Below are 14,666 nucleotides of genomic sequence, written 5' to 3'. Positions count from 1 at the left end.
CCACACGCCGTGCCGACGGTGAGGGGCTATTTTTACCTGTTGAGAGAGACCCGCTGGTTACGTCACTCACCAGCGGTTTGATTTTACGCCGCAGTTCACCCGCGCCAGACCCGGAGGGGCTGAGGCGCTGGGCCCGGGTCGGCCAGAGGGAGCCCCGGGCGGCGCAGCGGAGGCGCCGCTGGGTTTCCCTGCGCTGGCAACGTCCCTCGGGATAGAGCAAGTGTCGCTGTGAAAAACTGCAGCAGATTTGGGGGAAAAAAAATAACGGTTTTGGCTATTCGGGAGAGCAGCTGCTGGCCGGGTCAGAGGGCTGATGAGGTGAGCGCGGGGCGGGGCCTGCGCGGAGGGGCGGGACTTCACGGGGCGTGGCTTAAAGAGGAGGCGGGGCTTAGAGGCTCGCGCCTTGCCGTTAGGCGTGCGTAAACAGCGGATGTCATCAGCGCGCGCGTTGGCGCCGCTTCCGGGTGGGGTCATGTGAGGGGGGGGGGGTGTGTCTGCGTGCGTACTGCGCCTGGCGGGGCGGCCGCGGGGGTCCCCCGGGGCGGCACCCGTCGGCCGCGGCCTCCTCAGCGCCATGGAGACCGCCGCCTTGCCCATCCGCCGCTACCGCCGGGCCCTGGTGGAGGCCGTGAGGGAGCGGCCCTTCCTCATCGTCACCGGCGAGACGGGCAGCGGCAAAAGCACGCAGCTGCCCAAGTACCTCTTCGAGGCAGGTAACGGCCGGGGAGGGAGGGGGAGCCCTTGAGAGCCCCCTCCGGTCTGCGGCCTCGGCCCCGAAACCCGGGACATCAGCACAGAGAAATCCGCCTGTCCTCTCGGGGGGACGCAGCTTCAGGCTGTGCTGTGCGTGTCGCAGGCGGACGTGGCTTGATTAAACCTCTCATACATATGGTCATAATTTTTTAGTTTATTATGTAGGTACTTGTGTATAAACTGACTCCGTAGCACAACTCAGCGTCCCTGTTTTTCCCTGTCTCCCGTAGGCCTGGCCAAGCACGGGGCCATTGGCATCACTCAGCCCCGGCGCGTTGCCACCATCTCGGTGGCGCAGCGGGTGGCCGAGGAGATGGGCTGTTCGCTGGGGAGTGTCGTCGGGTACCAGGTCCGCTTCGATGACTGTGCCACCGAGGTAGGGCTCTGAGGGCTGTGTTCCTGCAGGTGCTGTCATGGCAGGGTGTGGTAGGGTCAGTGGGCTACGGCTCAGTTTTTTGTTTGTGGGCCTCGCCATGGAGCGGCACAGCCCTGTTGCCTCTCCGGGGGCTTTGCATGCAGCAGGTCTTGGAGCCTTGAGAAGACATCTGTCCCAGCTGTGGTGCAGTTGTATGTATCATGTAACACATTCAATCAAGTTTTCTGAACAGCTTAGAAGTGAAACATTGCCAAGCACCTGTGATGCGGTGTGTAAGCACCTGTGATGCAATCCCAGTGTGTGTTCTGGACAAATATGTAGAAGTGTTTACTTCACTTCGAAGTAAAAATCAAGGATAACAGCTGAATGTCTAATTAAACCTTTCAGGATACTGCCGTCAAGTATATGACTGATGGCTGCTTATTGAGGCAAATATTGGCAGACCCCCTTCTCAGCAAGTACAGTATCATCATTTTGGATGAAGCCCATGAGCGGAGCCTCAGCACTGTGAGTGTTGCCTTATACCTGTCCTTTGGGGTCACTATTTCTCCTTCCCCGAGGTCTACTTATACCTTTCTTCTACTTCTGCACAATCCCCAAGAATTTTGGCTGACTTTCCATGGATGTGCTTTATTCTTTTGCTGTCGTAAGACCATAGAATTGCTGCTTTGTTTATTACATGCTGCATAACCTGAAAATAAGATGCGGCCTGTAATCCTGTTGGAATTGCTGTAGCTGTTGTTGATTGCTGTAGCTGTTGTTGCGTTTGAAAGCAGTTAAAACTTGGCTGGCTATTGGATGCTTTCTCAATATTTCCAGGAGTTTGAAGCCAGCACAATGGACACAAACTTTCTAGAATACTAATTTGAAAAAAACACACAGAAACAATCAAAACTCTGAAACATCTCTCTCACTCTAAGGCCTGATGTTTCATAGGGTGTGTATATGGCTGTGCAAAGAGATTATGACTTTTGGATACGATCATGGAAATATCTAGACTGACCTAAGAACCAAAAGCTATCAAATGTCACTCTGACCCTTCTGTGGCAAGCAAAGTGAGACTCAAGTGACACAGTGCTCAAGAGATTGTGTTGTGTGCCAAACAACCTACCAGTCCAGCAAACAGTCTACCAGTCCGGCTGGGGAAAAGGGAAAATGTTTTCTGAATCCCAGTTCTGCTCTCAAGCATCTGAGGGTATCGTGAGTAATTGAGCTAGGGTGATGTAAGAAGTTACTGGTCCATCGCCTATGTCTAACTAAAAGGAGCGTATTTTTAATCCAGAGCAATGCAGAATAAAATAAATTTGCTGAAATCATAACAATAAATAGTACAACAAAGGAGGGTGCACACTCAGTCAGGTAATGTATGCTGCACAAAGGTTAAAATGGGTCTGAGGTAACTGCTTGCAAATGGCTTGACCGTGAGTATAAAAATGAAAACCAAAGGATTTTAAGTTACACTGATTCTGTTTATAGGCCGTGAGAAGAGCTGATAAAAAATTAATTAAATTCTAGAAACCAATTAGTGTGCTTACAAGACAACCAGAGTAATTGTATGTATTCTTCTGAGTGCTTAGGCCCTGAAGATGTCACTTTTTATCTTTGCTATATCAGTGGGATAAAATCAGTCCCTCCCAAGTTGCAAGAAAGGCACTTGTAAGAAAACTGGGGTGCTAATATAAATTGCTTGTGTTTTTCTCTTAGGATATTTTATTTGGTTTGCTGAAGAAACTATTTCTACAGAAGGTACCACCAAACAGGAAGACAGCCATGAAAGTGGTGGTGATGTCAGCCACCCTGGAGGTAGACAAGCTCTCGGAGTTCTTTGGACACTGTTCAGTGCTGCATATTCCAGGAAGAAGTTATCCTGTCAAGGAGATATTCTGCAACCTGCTCAGCCCAAGGGACATAGGCAGCTCTGCATATGTTACAGAGGTCTGGCCTGTTTTACTTTGTTTCTGCATTGTGTTCTCTGTTCTTGGTATGATTATCATCTGTGAAAGACCACAAGAATTAGCTGCTGTGTTGCTGTGTTCCTAGCATCTTTGCAGGATATAGGGAAGAATTATTTAGTAGTATGAGTTTTAGAAAGAGTAAGTGAGATTCCAGCTGTTACTGGCTTTTTGTTGTTTGTTTCAGGCTGTAAAAGTGACATTGGATATCCACTTAAATGAACCAGAAGGCGACATCTTGGTTTTCCTGACAGGTGTGAATTTTTCTTTCAACAACTGATAGTTATTCCAGGTGAAGCATGGCATTGCCAGCAAAACAGTACATCCTTCCAATGACTGTCTAGTTTGTCCCAGAGCTGTAAGGAGAGAAGGGAAAGTTGCAGGTAGATGCACATAGTCGTGTGAAGTGATAGTTTTCAGAGCATGTTTAGGTATATCCATGGCCATGAGATCAGATAAGAAAAACATTAACTTAGAAATTTGCATGTGCTTTTTTCTTCCTGTGCCGGACCTACTCTGTTTGTATTGTCTATGTGTTTATTTTGCTGTTAATTCAGGAAGGAAGAGTTTCTTTAGCTGCAAAACCCTACTTCAGTGTATGGGCCAGGTATTTCTGCAGTCATCTTTTAAAGAAGAGCCTTGGTGAGAGGCACTGTGGAAAGACTGGATGTCACCTCCTAAACTAATTCTCATAAATATGACTTTCTCCTTGTAATGGTGTTGATGACTCTAATATTGGCAAAACAGTCTTGTTTAAAGATGTTGCAAACTAGGAAGGGCAGACTTGTAGCTAAGTAGGTCGCTTAAATGTTCTTGCATGTTTTTTTAGGTCAAATTGAGATAGAAAGAGCTTGTGACTTACTTTTCAAGAAAGCAGAATGTATTGATTACCGGTATGAAGTACATGATCGGTCTGTTGAAGGTCTGCTTATCTTACCATTGTATGGGTCGATGTCAACAGGTAAGAGCATATAATGTCATATGGAACTTAATTCCCAGAAATGTTAACTGCAAGAGTTATTATAAACAGTATCCTAATCAAATATTTCTATTGTGATTGGAAAAAAGGGCATTCATTATCCCATTTGTTGCAATACTGTAGCACTATTCTGTTGGGGGTTTTGTGGTGTTCATAAACCAAGCAGACTTCAGCCTTCTCTGTACTTGCACAGAAGTCTCCAGTTAGAATTCATATCCACTGGAAATGACTTTACAGGACATGAAGGTCTCCAGCTTAGGAAGGGGTTATCGTGCAACTGAAAGTTCAGATGTCTTATTTAGGCCCTCACGTTTTATTTTATATGGGAAAGATATTGCCAATAGGTTTTTTGGTGATGAGAGAAGCTCTGTAAGGGAAGATAGAAGTGGTACCGTGTTACACAATATAGAGAAGTACAGGTTATCAGAATGAGTCAGTCTGTTTTACTTGGCAGCAATACCATGGTTAGTTTCGAAGAGTTAAAAACAAAAGCCCTTTGACCTTTACTGAACACAGACACTGTATTTTCAGTTGAACTTGAGTGCAATGTTTAAATGTGTGGGTGTGGTATGTAGAATGCAAAGAGGCTGAATAAGTAAGTGTTCAGAAGAGCAGGTCAGCAATTTCCATGTGGAAGTGCTGCTGAGAGGAAAGATCTGGTAATGATCTGCAGAGAGGGAGCAAAATTTTTACCTTCTTGACAGAGCAAAATGAAAGGTTGCATGAAAGAAAGGTATAGCTTCTTCCTTACTCTGTGATGGGTGTTGGATTCCCGATTGAGAGTGATTTTTTTTTTTTTTTAAATGTTTTTTTCTTTTTTGGTGGTAGTTTCTCAGAGGCCATTGTATTTGAATATTTTTAAATACACAAGAGAGAATTCTCCTAAAAGAGATTTTCACAGAATCACAGAATCACAGAATCACTAGGTTGGAAAGGACCTTTAAGATCATCAAGTCCAACCATTAATCCAAAACCACCATGTCCCCTAAACCATGTCCTGAAGTGCCACATTTTAATATTTTTCAAGTATAATAACTTAAGAGAAAAAATTTCCGGGAAGAGTTGAATTTTCACCCCCCTTTTTTGTTCCTTGGAAAGCCCAGTGAATTAATGGAAATTGCATATGCTGCTTTGTTACGTGTTAAAAGAAGATTTGCTGGAAACATGGGATTAACTGAATTGTTTCATATTCACCTTCACTTGCTCTGGTTGTTAAAACCCTTCAAATTCTTCATGAAGATTCTGTTAAGACCAGACATCCTGTTTGTTTTTCCTAGCTCTAGGTTAGAAAACATCTAGGACAGTTGACCTTTCTTGATCTCAAAACTTTTTTGCATATGCAAGCAATAATGAAGTTACTCTCTGATTTCTGACATATGCTAAAATAATACCGAATCTGTATTTTAGAATGTTATGTGGTTCACTTTCTAACTTCATTTGAATGACTTTCACTAAGCATTTGAGTAAGTTTGCGCAGTGCTAGAGAGATGTGGTTTGAAATCAGAGCATTGTACCATAACAAATTGTTTGACTGTGACTACCTGTCATTTTAGATCAACAGAAAAGCATATTTTTGCCAGCTCCCACGGGCATTAGAAAATGTGTGGTATCCACAAACATCGCTGCAACATCTCTGACGATTGAAGGAGTCAGGTATTGTTTCCTATCCTTCGTGAAAGCTGTAACACAGGGAATAATTCAGAAAGTTCTACTAGATATGGAAAAAGGTGTCAGCTTCTGCTACTATACCTGCCCAATAATTACCCGTTGCCTTTTTTTGTGTGTGTAATAGATAAAAAAATCCCTTGATACTATTATCTGTAAGACTATATAACTAATATTTGGAGCCTAATTTGAAATCAAATCTCCGTTCCATTAATCTCCTTGGGTGCTGGGAGGTATTCTCTGTAAAATCATGTAGGCTGAACCGTTGCAAGGCTGCAGCTGACCAGCAAAGCACAGCTACCTGTTTGCAGCCATTGTAGGGCAGATGTGTTCTTGCTCTGATCATATGCGTGTGGCAGTTACCTGTCTGTCTGCTGAGACCTCTGTTGTTTTCTTCTCTGACAGAGTGTGAATCTTTTTCAGATACGTAGTAGATAGTGGATTTGTGAAGCAGTTGAATCATAACCCCCGAGTTGGCTTGGACATACTGGAGGTGGTTCCCATTTCAAAGTAAGTTTTAAAAAGGTCATTTTATTGGTGTTTCTGGGAGTTAAAAAAAAAAAAAAAAAGGAGGATGGAGTGTGTGTCTTTGAGGCTCTGTAATTTAAAGGTGTTTTGTTTGCTGCTAAATAAAGTGGTTCAGGACACATAGTTTTCTATAAGCTACAGACATCAAGCAGGAACTGACAATGCATTGTCTGTAGTCTGAACAGTGGCTCACATGTCATCTTGTGTTTACTGAATACAACAGCCTGATTCAGAGAAGTTTAAAAAAATCTTCCCTTGCACAGAAATGCATCTTTATTCTGCTAGCTCTTGTACAGCTGGATTTCTCAGTTGCTGCACAGTATAATATATCTTCCATCTACAAGCATAGAAGTTGCTATTATTTATCTTAATTACAGTGTGCCTTTTGGATAATAACAGAAGGGATCAAGAATTTGGACTTTTTTTCCCTGTCCTCCTGTTTTGGCAGGAGTGAAGCAAGGCAACGAGCTGGCCGAGCTGGCAGGACATCATCTGGAAAAAGCTATCGGCTATACAGCGAAGAATTCTGGGAGCAATGCATGCCTGATCACACCGTCCCAGAGATCAAGAGAAGCAGTCTGACGTCTGTGATCCTGACCTTGAAGTGCCTTTCTGTGCATGATGTCATAAGGTAACCTCCATGGAGCGGAGGGATTATCATTTTCTTCCTGAGTCTCAGCAGCAAGGCAGCACAGGCACCAACAGCCTGTTGGCAGGAGACAGGATTAAGTCCCTGGCCAACTGTGACACTTCAACACAATCAGCTTTTCTGCTGTTCTCCTGGGTCTTTAATGCCAGATTGGATCTTGAGCTCAAGTTCAGTTTGAGGTTTGGCCAAAACTAACTCCTTATCTCCAAAATTAAATAGCTAATAGTGTTCCTTTAAAGAACTGATGTTTATATCCCAAAAGTGTCCTCTCTGTGTAGTTGTTCAATTTTTTGGACCGTACATGTGCAGAAAATACAGTTCACCTTTGTATGTGCCATGCTGGGATCTGTCATTGTAATTCTTCATCATGAGGCTGTATGTGTAGTAACACACTCATATACTGAAGATGCTTATGTGCTTTTTGGTCAGAAATCTGTATTGGAAGGTTACAAAAGTATTTTAATAAAAATGAGAACTAACAAAGCCATACTGCGTCTGAACAGTGAGATTTTTAACTTCCTTTTTTATTATAGGTTTCCCTATTTGGACCGCCCTGAAGAAAGGCATATTTTAGAAGCTCTCAAGCAACTCTACCAGTGTGATGCTATTGACAGGTAAAAAATAAAGAAGTGTATTCATTACAAGAATTTAAAACCTAATGGTTTAACTGTTGTTAGTGAGTTGTTCATGTGGACTAAAGAACTTCCCCCAGCAATAGAATACATTTCCTCATTAGACCAGGAAGTTAATTATGGGGTTTTTATATACCCTATGTAAAATTAGGGTTACAGCATGGCTTAGGACTTGAGAGATACAGACTAGTTTCTCCACATTGTCCTGGAGTTCCTGAGTGACCTCAGACAAATTACCTCAACTCTGTGCTGTAGTTGCTGATAGCAGATCCCAGACTGTTGTGACGAAGCTGCTTAGGCACTAGCTGTGAGGCCCATCCAAGAACTCAAGACAGGAAGCGAGATCTTATCCTAAGCTTCCAGGAATTCTTCTTGGGAGGAAAAAAAAAAAATCTTAAGCATCTGAAACATTTAAGAAGCTATCTTTGCCTGCCATGAAGCAGGCATAAGCAAACTTGAGAAAGGTGAAACATTCTTCTGCTGTTGACACTTGCTGCATGTCTCCAGCACATTTGGGCACACAGAGACTGCAGTGTTAGAACAGTCCAGAGGAAAATGCTGCTTTCATGGTCTTTGTCAGTATATGGTGGCTGGCGTTGTGTGTGTGTGTTCCGATTTACATTTAAACATAGCTTTGTTGAATCTGGTATTTGGATCTTTTTTCTGTGATAAGGAGAGGCCATGTGACAAGACTGGGTGAATTCCTGGTGCAGTTTCCCCTCCCTCCCAACTTGACCTGTGCTGTCATAAAAGCTGCTTCTCTTGGCTGTGAAGATCTGTTGCTTCCCATAGCAGCCATGTTGTCTGTGGAAAATGTCTTCATTCGTCCAGGTAGGAAGACCCTTATCCCAAAGCAGCCTTGGGGGTGTGGGGAATTCTGGACATCTCAGGCAGTGGTTAGGCAGCACACACTGCTTTACCTGGAGAGCTTTTCTACAGCTTCCCTCTGTGGGGTTTGTTGCTCTCAGTAATTTTCTACACTAATTGTGCAGCCACAGTATCTTACAGGTGTATCTCAAGGTTAGCACAAGCCTTGAGAGTAAGGATATTCCTGCTGGGGAGCAAGCTGGTCTCCTTAGTTGGGCCCAACACTGATGTGAGACATAAGTGGTTACCTTAAACTAAAGCTTTAAATAACCTTTATGTCACAGAGTGAGGAAGATTCCTCAAGTGCAATGGCTTGTCTCACAGACTGCATCGTAGCAGATCTGTAGGGAAGAATGTTAAGATTAGGACAACTCTACAGTGGCACTTTGCCCATATGCTTTTACATCTTTCTGTGGTCTTGGAGTCAGGGCACATTGCGCGCTAGGAACTGGACAACAGCTGTTGCAAAGACTTCAGAATAACATGGAATTGGGTTGCATTTGTCCCAAGGCTGTGAGCTGTAAAGCAACATAAGGGTAAGCGAGTGGATTGCTGAGAGGTCATAAGGGGGAAAACCCACCAAAAAACCAAAGCACGCGACAGCAGATGTTTTGCTGTTGTTCTTTGCTGTTGGCCTAAGTATAGACAACAAGGACTGATTAATTTGTTTTTAAGGAATGGGGTTGCTTCTGGATTGGCTTTTCTGTTCAATAACTCTGCTTAACCAAGCAGACCTTTTAAATTACTGTGAGAAGATCAACATGTTGCTTCCTTCCATTTCCAGTATTTTTCTAAATGGAAAATTTAATTTTGCTGTGGTTCCAAGCTGGCACCTCTCACTAGTGCTAAACTCAGTCTCCCACGTCCTCCTTCCTATCGCCTTTCCCCTCCAGTCTGCCCGCCTCACCCCCCAACTGTGCTACATGTAGTCTTTATATGTAGCACAATCTTTGTGGGAGACCTTTGTACTTTCTAGTCACTCATTGGCTCTTGTCCAGTTATCTCTGTAGTCTATTAACCGTGCCCGTTAGTGCAACAGCTAAAGACACTGCTGGCAGCATTGATAGCCTGCATTCTGCTCTAGGTATTTCCCATTCCTACAAATGTGCTTTTGCTTTCCCATCCTCCGTCTGGCAATATGCCCTTGTTATCTGTTCAGCTAGCTAATGCACACATGTTCGTTACTCTCCATCAACCCCGTACATTAGGACATAAACACAGACTCCCATCGTGAAGGCACTTGCTCATGTGCAATATGTGCATGAACAGGCCTCCTTACTTCATCGGAGTTACTTTTAATACCCACAAACTTCTGAAATCGTCTGCAGTACGGCAGCAATGCAGTGCATTGGCCTTTGCAGCCATATCCCTCTCTACTAAGAGAATAGGTTGTGCTGGGGAAGAAATTCTTTGTGTATTTAAAACTTGAAATAACGCTTTGGAAATGTTGCTTTTGTCTAGTACATTCCTAGCATTTAGTGAAGGCGAATTCCCACTAAACTCACAGATCACATTTTTTCTACACTCTTCTTTAAGACCCCCATTACTATGCATTTGAGTAGTAGGACAAAAGCTGAGCTAAATAGATTAGATGGTGCTATAACGGGGTAGTTTCAACATTCTTGTTTTTTTCTCCCAGAGCAAAACTTTTACTTGAGCCCTGTGAGCTGTTTGTTTAAGGGTGCTGTTCCATGTCGGCATCCAACTTGTTTGTGAGAGAGTAATAACGTAGGAATTGATTGTGAGAGAGCAATACGTAGAACCTGTCTTTCTAAGAGACCAGAAATCTTCCTCTCTAGTGCTGACTGATGAGATTAATCACAGATTTAATAGCATCTACGTATTCTTGTTCAGCAGTAGTGGAAGAGGGAAGGACTGTAAGTGCAGCTGTGGAGGAGAGACAAATCTAAAAATAACACGGGTAAAGAGCCAAGACTGTCAAACACACTTCGGAGAGATACTAATAGAAAATTAAATAGGAGTGATAAATAAAAATTACTTTGTTGAAGTGAGATATAACTTACTTCCTCAGGTGATCCTCAGAAGCAAAAGGAGGCAGAACTCCAACACCAGGAACTTTCTTCACAAGTGGGAGGATGCAATGACTTTGCAACCCTCTTAAATATTTTTGAACAGTGCAAAGCAAGGTATAAAATGATTCCTTACAATAAGTGATTTTGCATTGCTTAAAAACCGTCAGCAGCTGGGAGTTATAAATATATCGTGTAGATGCATATGTATGTACTCATACCTAATTGCGGATTTATTCCTTATTGTGATCTTTCTATCAAGTTTATTATTTAAACTAACAAAGTATCTGCTTGTGTAGGTGGCCTTCTTTGTACAACCATAACAAAAAATAGAGGCAACTTTCTGCCTTCAGCTTACAAAAGGCTTTTTTATAACACAAGTATTTATGTTCTCAGCAAGTCGCCTTCAGCTTGGTGCCAGAAATACTGGATCCATTGGAGAGCTTTAAAATCTGCTTTTAGTGTGGAAAAACAACTTCGGGAAATAATCAGTAAACTGAAACAGGTAAAGAAAAGAATTTTTATATATAATCAAGTTATGTAAGTTTATGTTTAAGACACGTACTGGACTACTGAGCCTTTGCCAGATGGCTGCTCTCTTTCTCCAGTAGAAACTAATCCACTTAAACATTTATTAGAGCATCTTTGCTGTAGCTTGTGTAACTAACAGGTATGATGGTGGTAACAAGCAAGGAGGGTTTTCCTCCTTTCGTCATAGTTTCTGTAGGGTAAGAAACCCAGACTTTAAAATCCATGGGATGGAGGGGGTATAGCCACTTGTTATTTAGCAAAGATCCTGATTCATGTTGTTTTTTCTTTATGTAGCTGCCAGACTTCCCTAAAGAGACATTTGAAGGCTCCAGAACTGAAATCCTGAGAAGATGTCTGTGTGCAGGATACTTTATCAATGTGGCTAGGAGGTAAGTAATAAAGTTTGGAGAATTGACTGGAAAAGATATTATGCATATTCTTTAAAGGTGTAGGTGCGTATTGAAACAGAATAGTAAGGCTGTATGTTGTTAAAAGTAGCAATTGCAGCTGAAGGGGGTGTTTCTGCAGAGGGCTGGAAGCTTGGTGGGTATCCTGCTTTTGACTCTCATTACACTCCTGGGGAAGCTGCTTACATCATTGCAATAGTAGTTTTTTCTGTCTGTGAAATGAACTTGGAAGCTGATGAGTAGTTCCAGATATTAAACTAAAGGATTGGAAATGTCCAATTATCATGTTTGTCAAAGATTTCAATCCCAAACCCTGTTTATTATTGTGTTGCTAGATGTTCAGTGTTAACTGTGGTAAATTAGACAGATATATTTCATTCCTCATTGGGTTTTTTACAGTTTAATTCTGGAGGGATTTTCCTGTGCATATATATTTGAGTATATTCTTCTACGCTGCTGATGATTTGCTTGTGTCTAATCACAGCAAATTCTGTTTCTTCCCCTCCCAACCATTCAGATCTGCAGCCAGGACATTCTGCACAATGGATGGACATGGCAGCATAGTCTATATCCACCCTTCATCTACAGTAAGTTACCAAATTCTGTTAGTAAAGTCACAAAGGATTTATAAAAAGGAATAAGAGGCAGGTGCCTGTAAACTCTTCCTCTTCTCTTCGGTTTGTGCTAAGTTATGGCCAGGAGAAGCGCCGTTGCAATGTTCATTTTGAGGGAGGGGAAGAGCCTCCCTTCTTCAAATTTGGTAAATGTTTGGCATATGAAATGAGTGTGACATAGACCCAGCTTTCTCTCTAGCTCTTTGGATTTCCTGTGCTATTTTAAGCAAGTCATTATGCCTCAGTTTCCCTGTCTGAAAACTTGGGGTAATGTCAGCTTGATCTCATTCTTGCATGTGAAGCATTGGAAGATATTCCAGGGGAGGGCACTGCAGAAATAAAAATAATTTTTATCATTTCTGAAATTATATTTTCATTTTTCAGCTATATAACCAGGAGACTCGCCTCGAGTGGATCATCTTCCACGATGTCACAGTGACATCCAAAATCTATGTCAGGACAGTGTGTCCCGTTCGCTATGAATGGGTGAAAGACTTGTTGCCCAGATTGCATCAAATTGATGCATATGAACTGAGCAGTGTGGCACGGGAAGAAGTAACTGAAGAGGAAATAACCAAGTGGAAACAGAAGGAGGACCTTAAAAGGCAGTATGGTAAGCACATTACTGGTCCCTATCTGTGGCGTCTGTAGTTTTCTTGGTTGTTGTGGACGTGTGTGTATGTTATGTCACTGAATGCATTCTGGACTAGTAGGTGTTAATTTTGATGTGCTTAACATATTTGATGTTTGTAGCTCTAGCTGTTTTCTTGTCTTGCTGTTGCTCTGTGATCCTTATTTTCCTGCCTCAGCAGTGTATGTAGTAGTTTGCTTACTGATTCTTGCCATGCTCCCCCCTTCTTTTGGTTTACTATAGCTGACAAGAGCAGAACTTTAACCCAGAGTCGAATAAAAGCTTTTTGAGTCTGACCATTATTTAAGTTTGCGAATGATATCTAGCCACAGATACCCAAAATAATACTGTCCTAAGGGCTGGGGGGCAGCAGGGGAGGGGGAAACCAAAACAAAACAAGCCAAAAAGCCCACCAAACACAGAGGAAAACGTATCACTTTTTGGTCAACTTGTCATTCTGACAATGAATTTAATGCTGTATGTTTAAATACTCAGTTTTAATTAAAACTGGTGCCTGCTAACTGATCTGGCTGCTTGACATTCTTTGAATTCTTCTGTCAGCCAGTTCCATAAAGCAGCCGAGTATTCAAAGGGCCTCTTTACTCCTGAGCTGACCTTTCCAAAACTTTAATTTAATATACGGTAGGGGCACTGGCAATATAGATTATCTTCAGTTTCCTTAACGATGGAAAAACTGTAGGCTCTTCTGCTCAGACCAGCGTCTTTCCATCCTGCATTATTCTATAAAACAACCATTTTAAATGATAAAAACAGGAATTGGATTTGGTTATAAGTTTGCTGGAAAGGATATTGCATTATTAGATAATGCAGAGGAGCCTCTCATCTATTTATCTGAAGTCAAAGGAGCTGAGGTTTGTTCTCTTTGTCCCCCTTAATTTTTTACTTCACCAGGCAATTATAAATTAATTTGAGATTAATATTGACCTTACAGATGTTGTATTTCTGGGATCTTCATAAAAATAGGTGGCTGAATAGCTGACAAAGGTTAAACTAGCACCCAGTGGAAGGAAAGTTTGCAGCATGAGCTGAATTCTCATTTGACTCCAAGACAGAATTGCAAATATTCCAAGAGTGAATACTGATTAAAGCTCTTTCCTCATATCAAAGAATCCAGTGCCCAGCCTCAGAGCCTTAGGAACAGGCTGCAGTAGCTGCTTCATTCACACAATATTTGGGCTCTCAGAGTCTTTGAATGATTTCTTTTATTATTATAATTTTAAATGAAAATATTTCCTGCTTTTCTTTCATTCTGGGTGAAGCACTCCCAAGATCTCAGCTCAGTGGGAGAATATGCATTTCTAATGGTGTCTGACCGGGAGTATTGACTTTTCCCACTCCTTTACCTGTATGTTATCCTCCCTCTTCCTCCTACCTCTGGAAGTTTTAAAAGATAGTTTTTTCTAAGCTTTTTTTTTCCCTGCTCCCAGTGCTGTCCCTCTCTTACCTAAACCTGAGTTTGAGATGTGTAATCTAGAGAAGAAATGGGTGCACAGAACACTAGATGCATAGTATCTCTTACAAGAAAAAGCAAGACACACATTTGGGGATGAGATGAGCCCAGCTGCAAATATTGACATCGGAGTTAAGGCATAATTATTTTTATTTTTTTTTGCTTTCCCGCTGTGGTACAGTCTGTTCTGTCTGGAAGTAATTCAAATGACTGACTAGGATTTGAAAAACATGTGAGATTCTGTTGGGGTTTTTTGGGTATTTTACAGATAGGAGGAATTGTAGTGCTGGGGGTTTTGAGCACAGAAGAATATATTTTTCTCTTTCTTCTCCCCCCAGAAGGAGTCACAGACAACTCTACAAAGAAGATGGAGAGAAGGAATGATGACAAATCAATACAGGATGCCCGAGCTCGCTATCTTGAGAGAAAGCAGCAAAGAGCACAGAGTTTAAGTGGCCCAGTGAAAGAAATGGAGTGATAGCTGTGGCTGCTCAACTCCCACTATGAGGAAAGGCACTTTGGTGCAGTTGTCCTGGGTATGTTTGCATAATGCAAAATGACTAACTGGAATGAAGGAAAGC

At 42.3% G+C, this 14,666-nt stretch overlaps 1 protein-coding gene across 1 annotated transcript; it reads left to right on the top strand.

Moving 5' to 3' along the window:
- Window positions 1–574: 574 nt before the first annotated feature.
- DHX40 (DEAH-box helicase 40) lies at window positions 575–14,666 on the top strand (the record flags this gene model as incomplete). Its single annotated transcript, XM_082008422.1, has 17 exons — window positions 575–713; window positions 984–1,129; window positions 1,517–1,636; window positions 2,834–3,064; window positions 3,269–3,335; window positions 3,911–4,042; window positions 5,614–5,713; window positions 6,149–6,235; window positions 6,702–6,884; window positions 7,436–7,516; window positions 8,208–8,365; window positions 10,434–10,548; window positions 10,828–10,936; window positions 11,257–11,351; window positions 11,887–11,956; window positions 12,368–12,596; window positions 14,424–14,666. The coding sequence occupies 17 exons, from the start codon at window positions 575–577 to the stop codon at window positions 14,561–14,563; spliced, it is 2,202 nt and encodes a 733-aa protein (XP_081864548.1). The 3' UTR covers window positions 14,564–14,666.

This window comes from Phaethon aethereus, assembly GCF_964289735.1.
Source record: "Phaethon aethereus genome assembly, chromosome: 19".
NCBI lineage: Eukaryota > Metazoa > Chordata > Aves > Phaethontiformes > Phaethontidae > Phaethon > Phaethon aethereus.
This window is presented reverse-complemented; position numbering and strand designations above follow the sequence as displayed.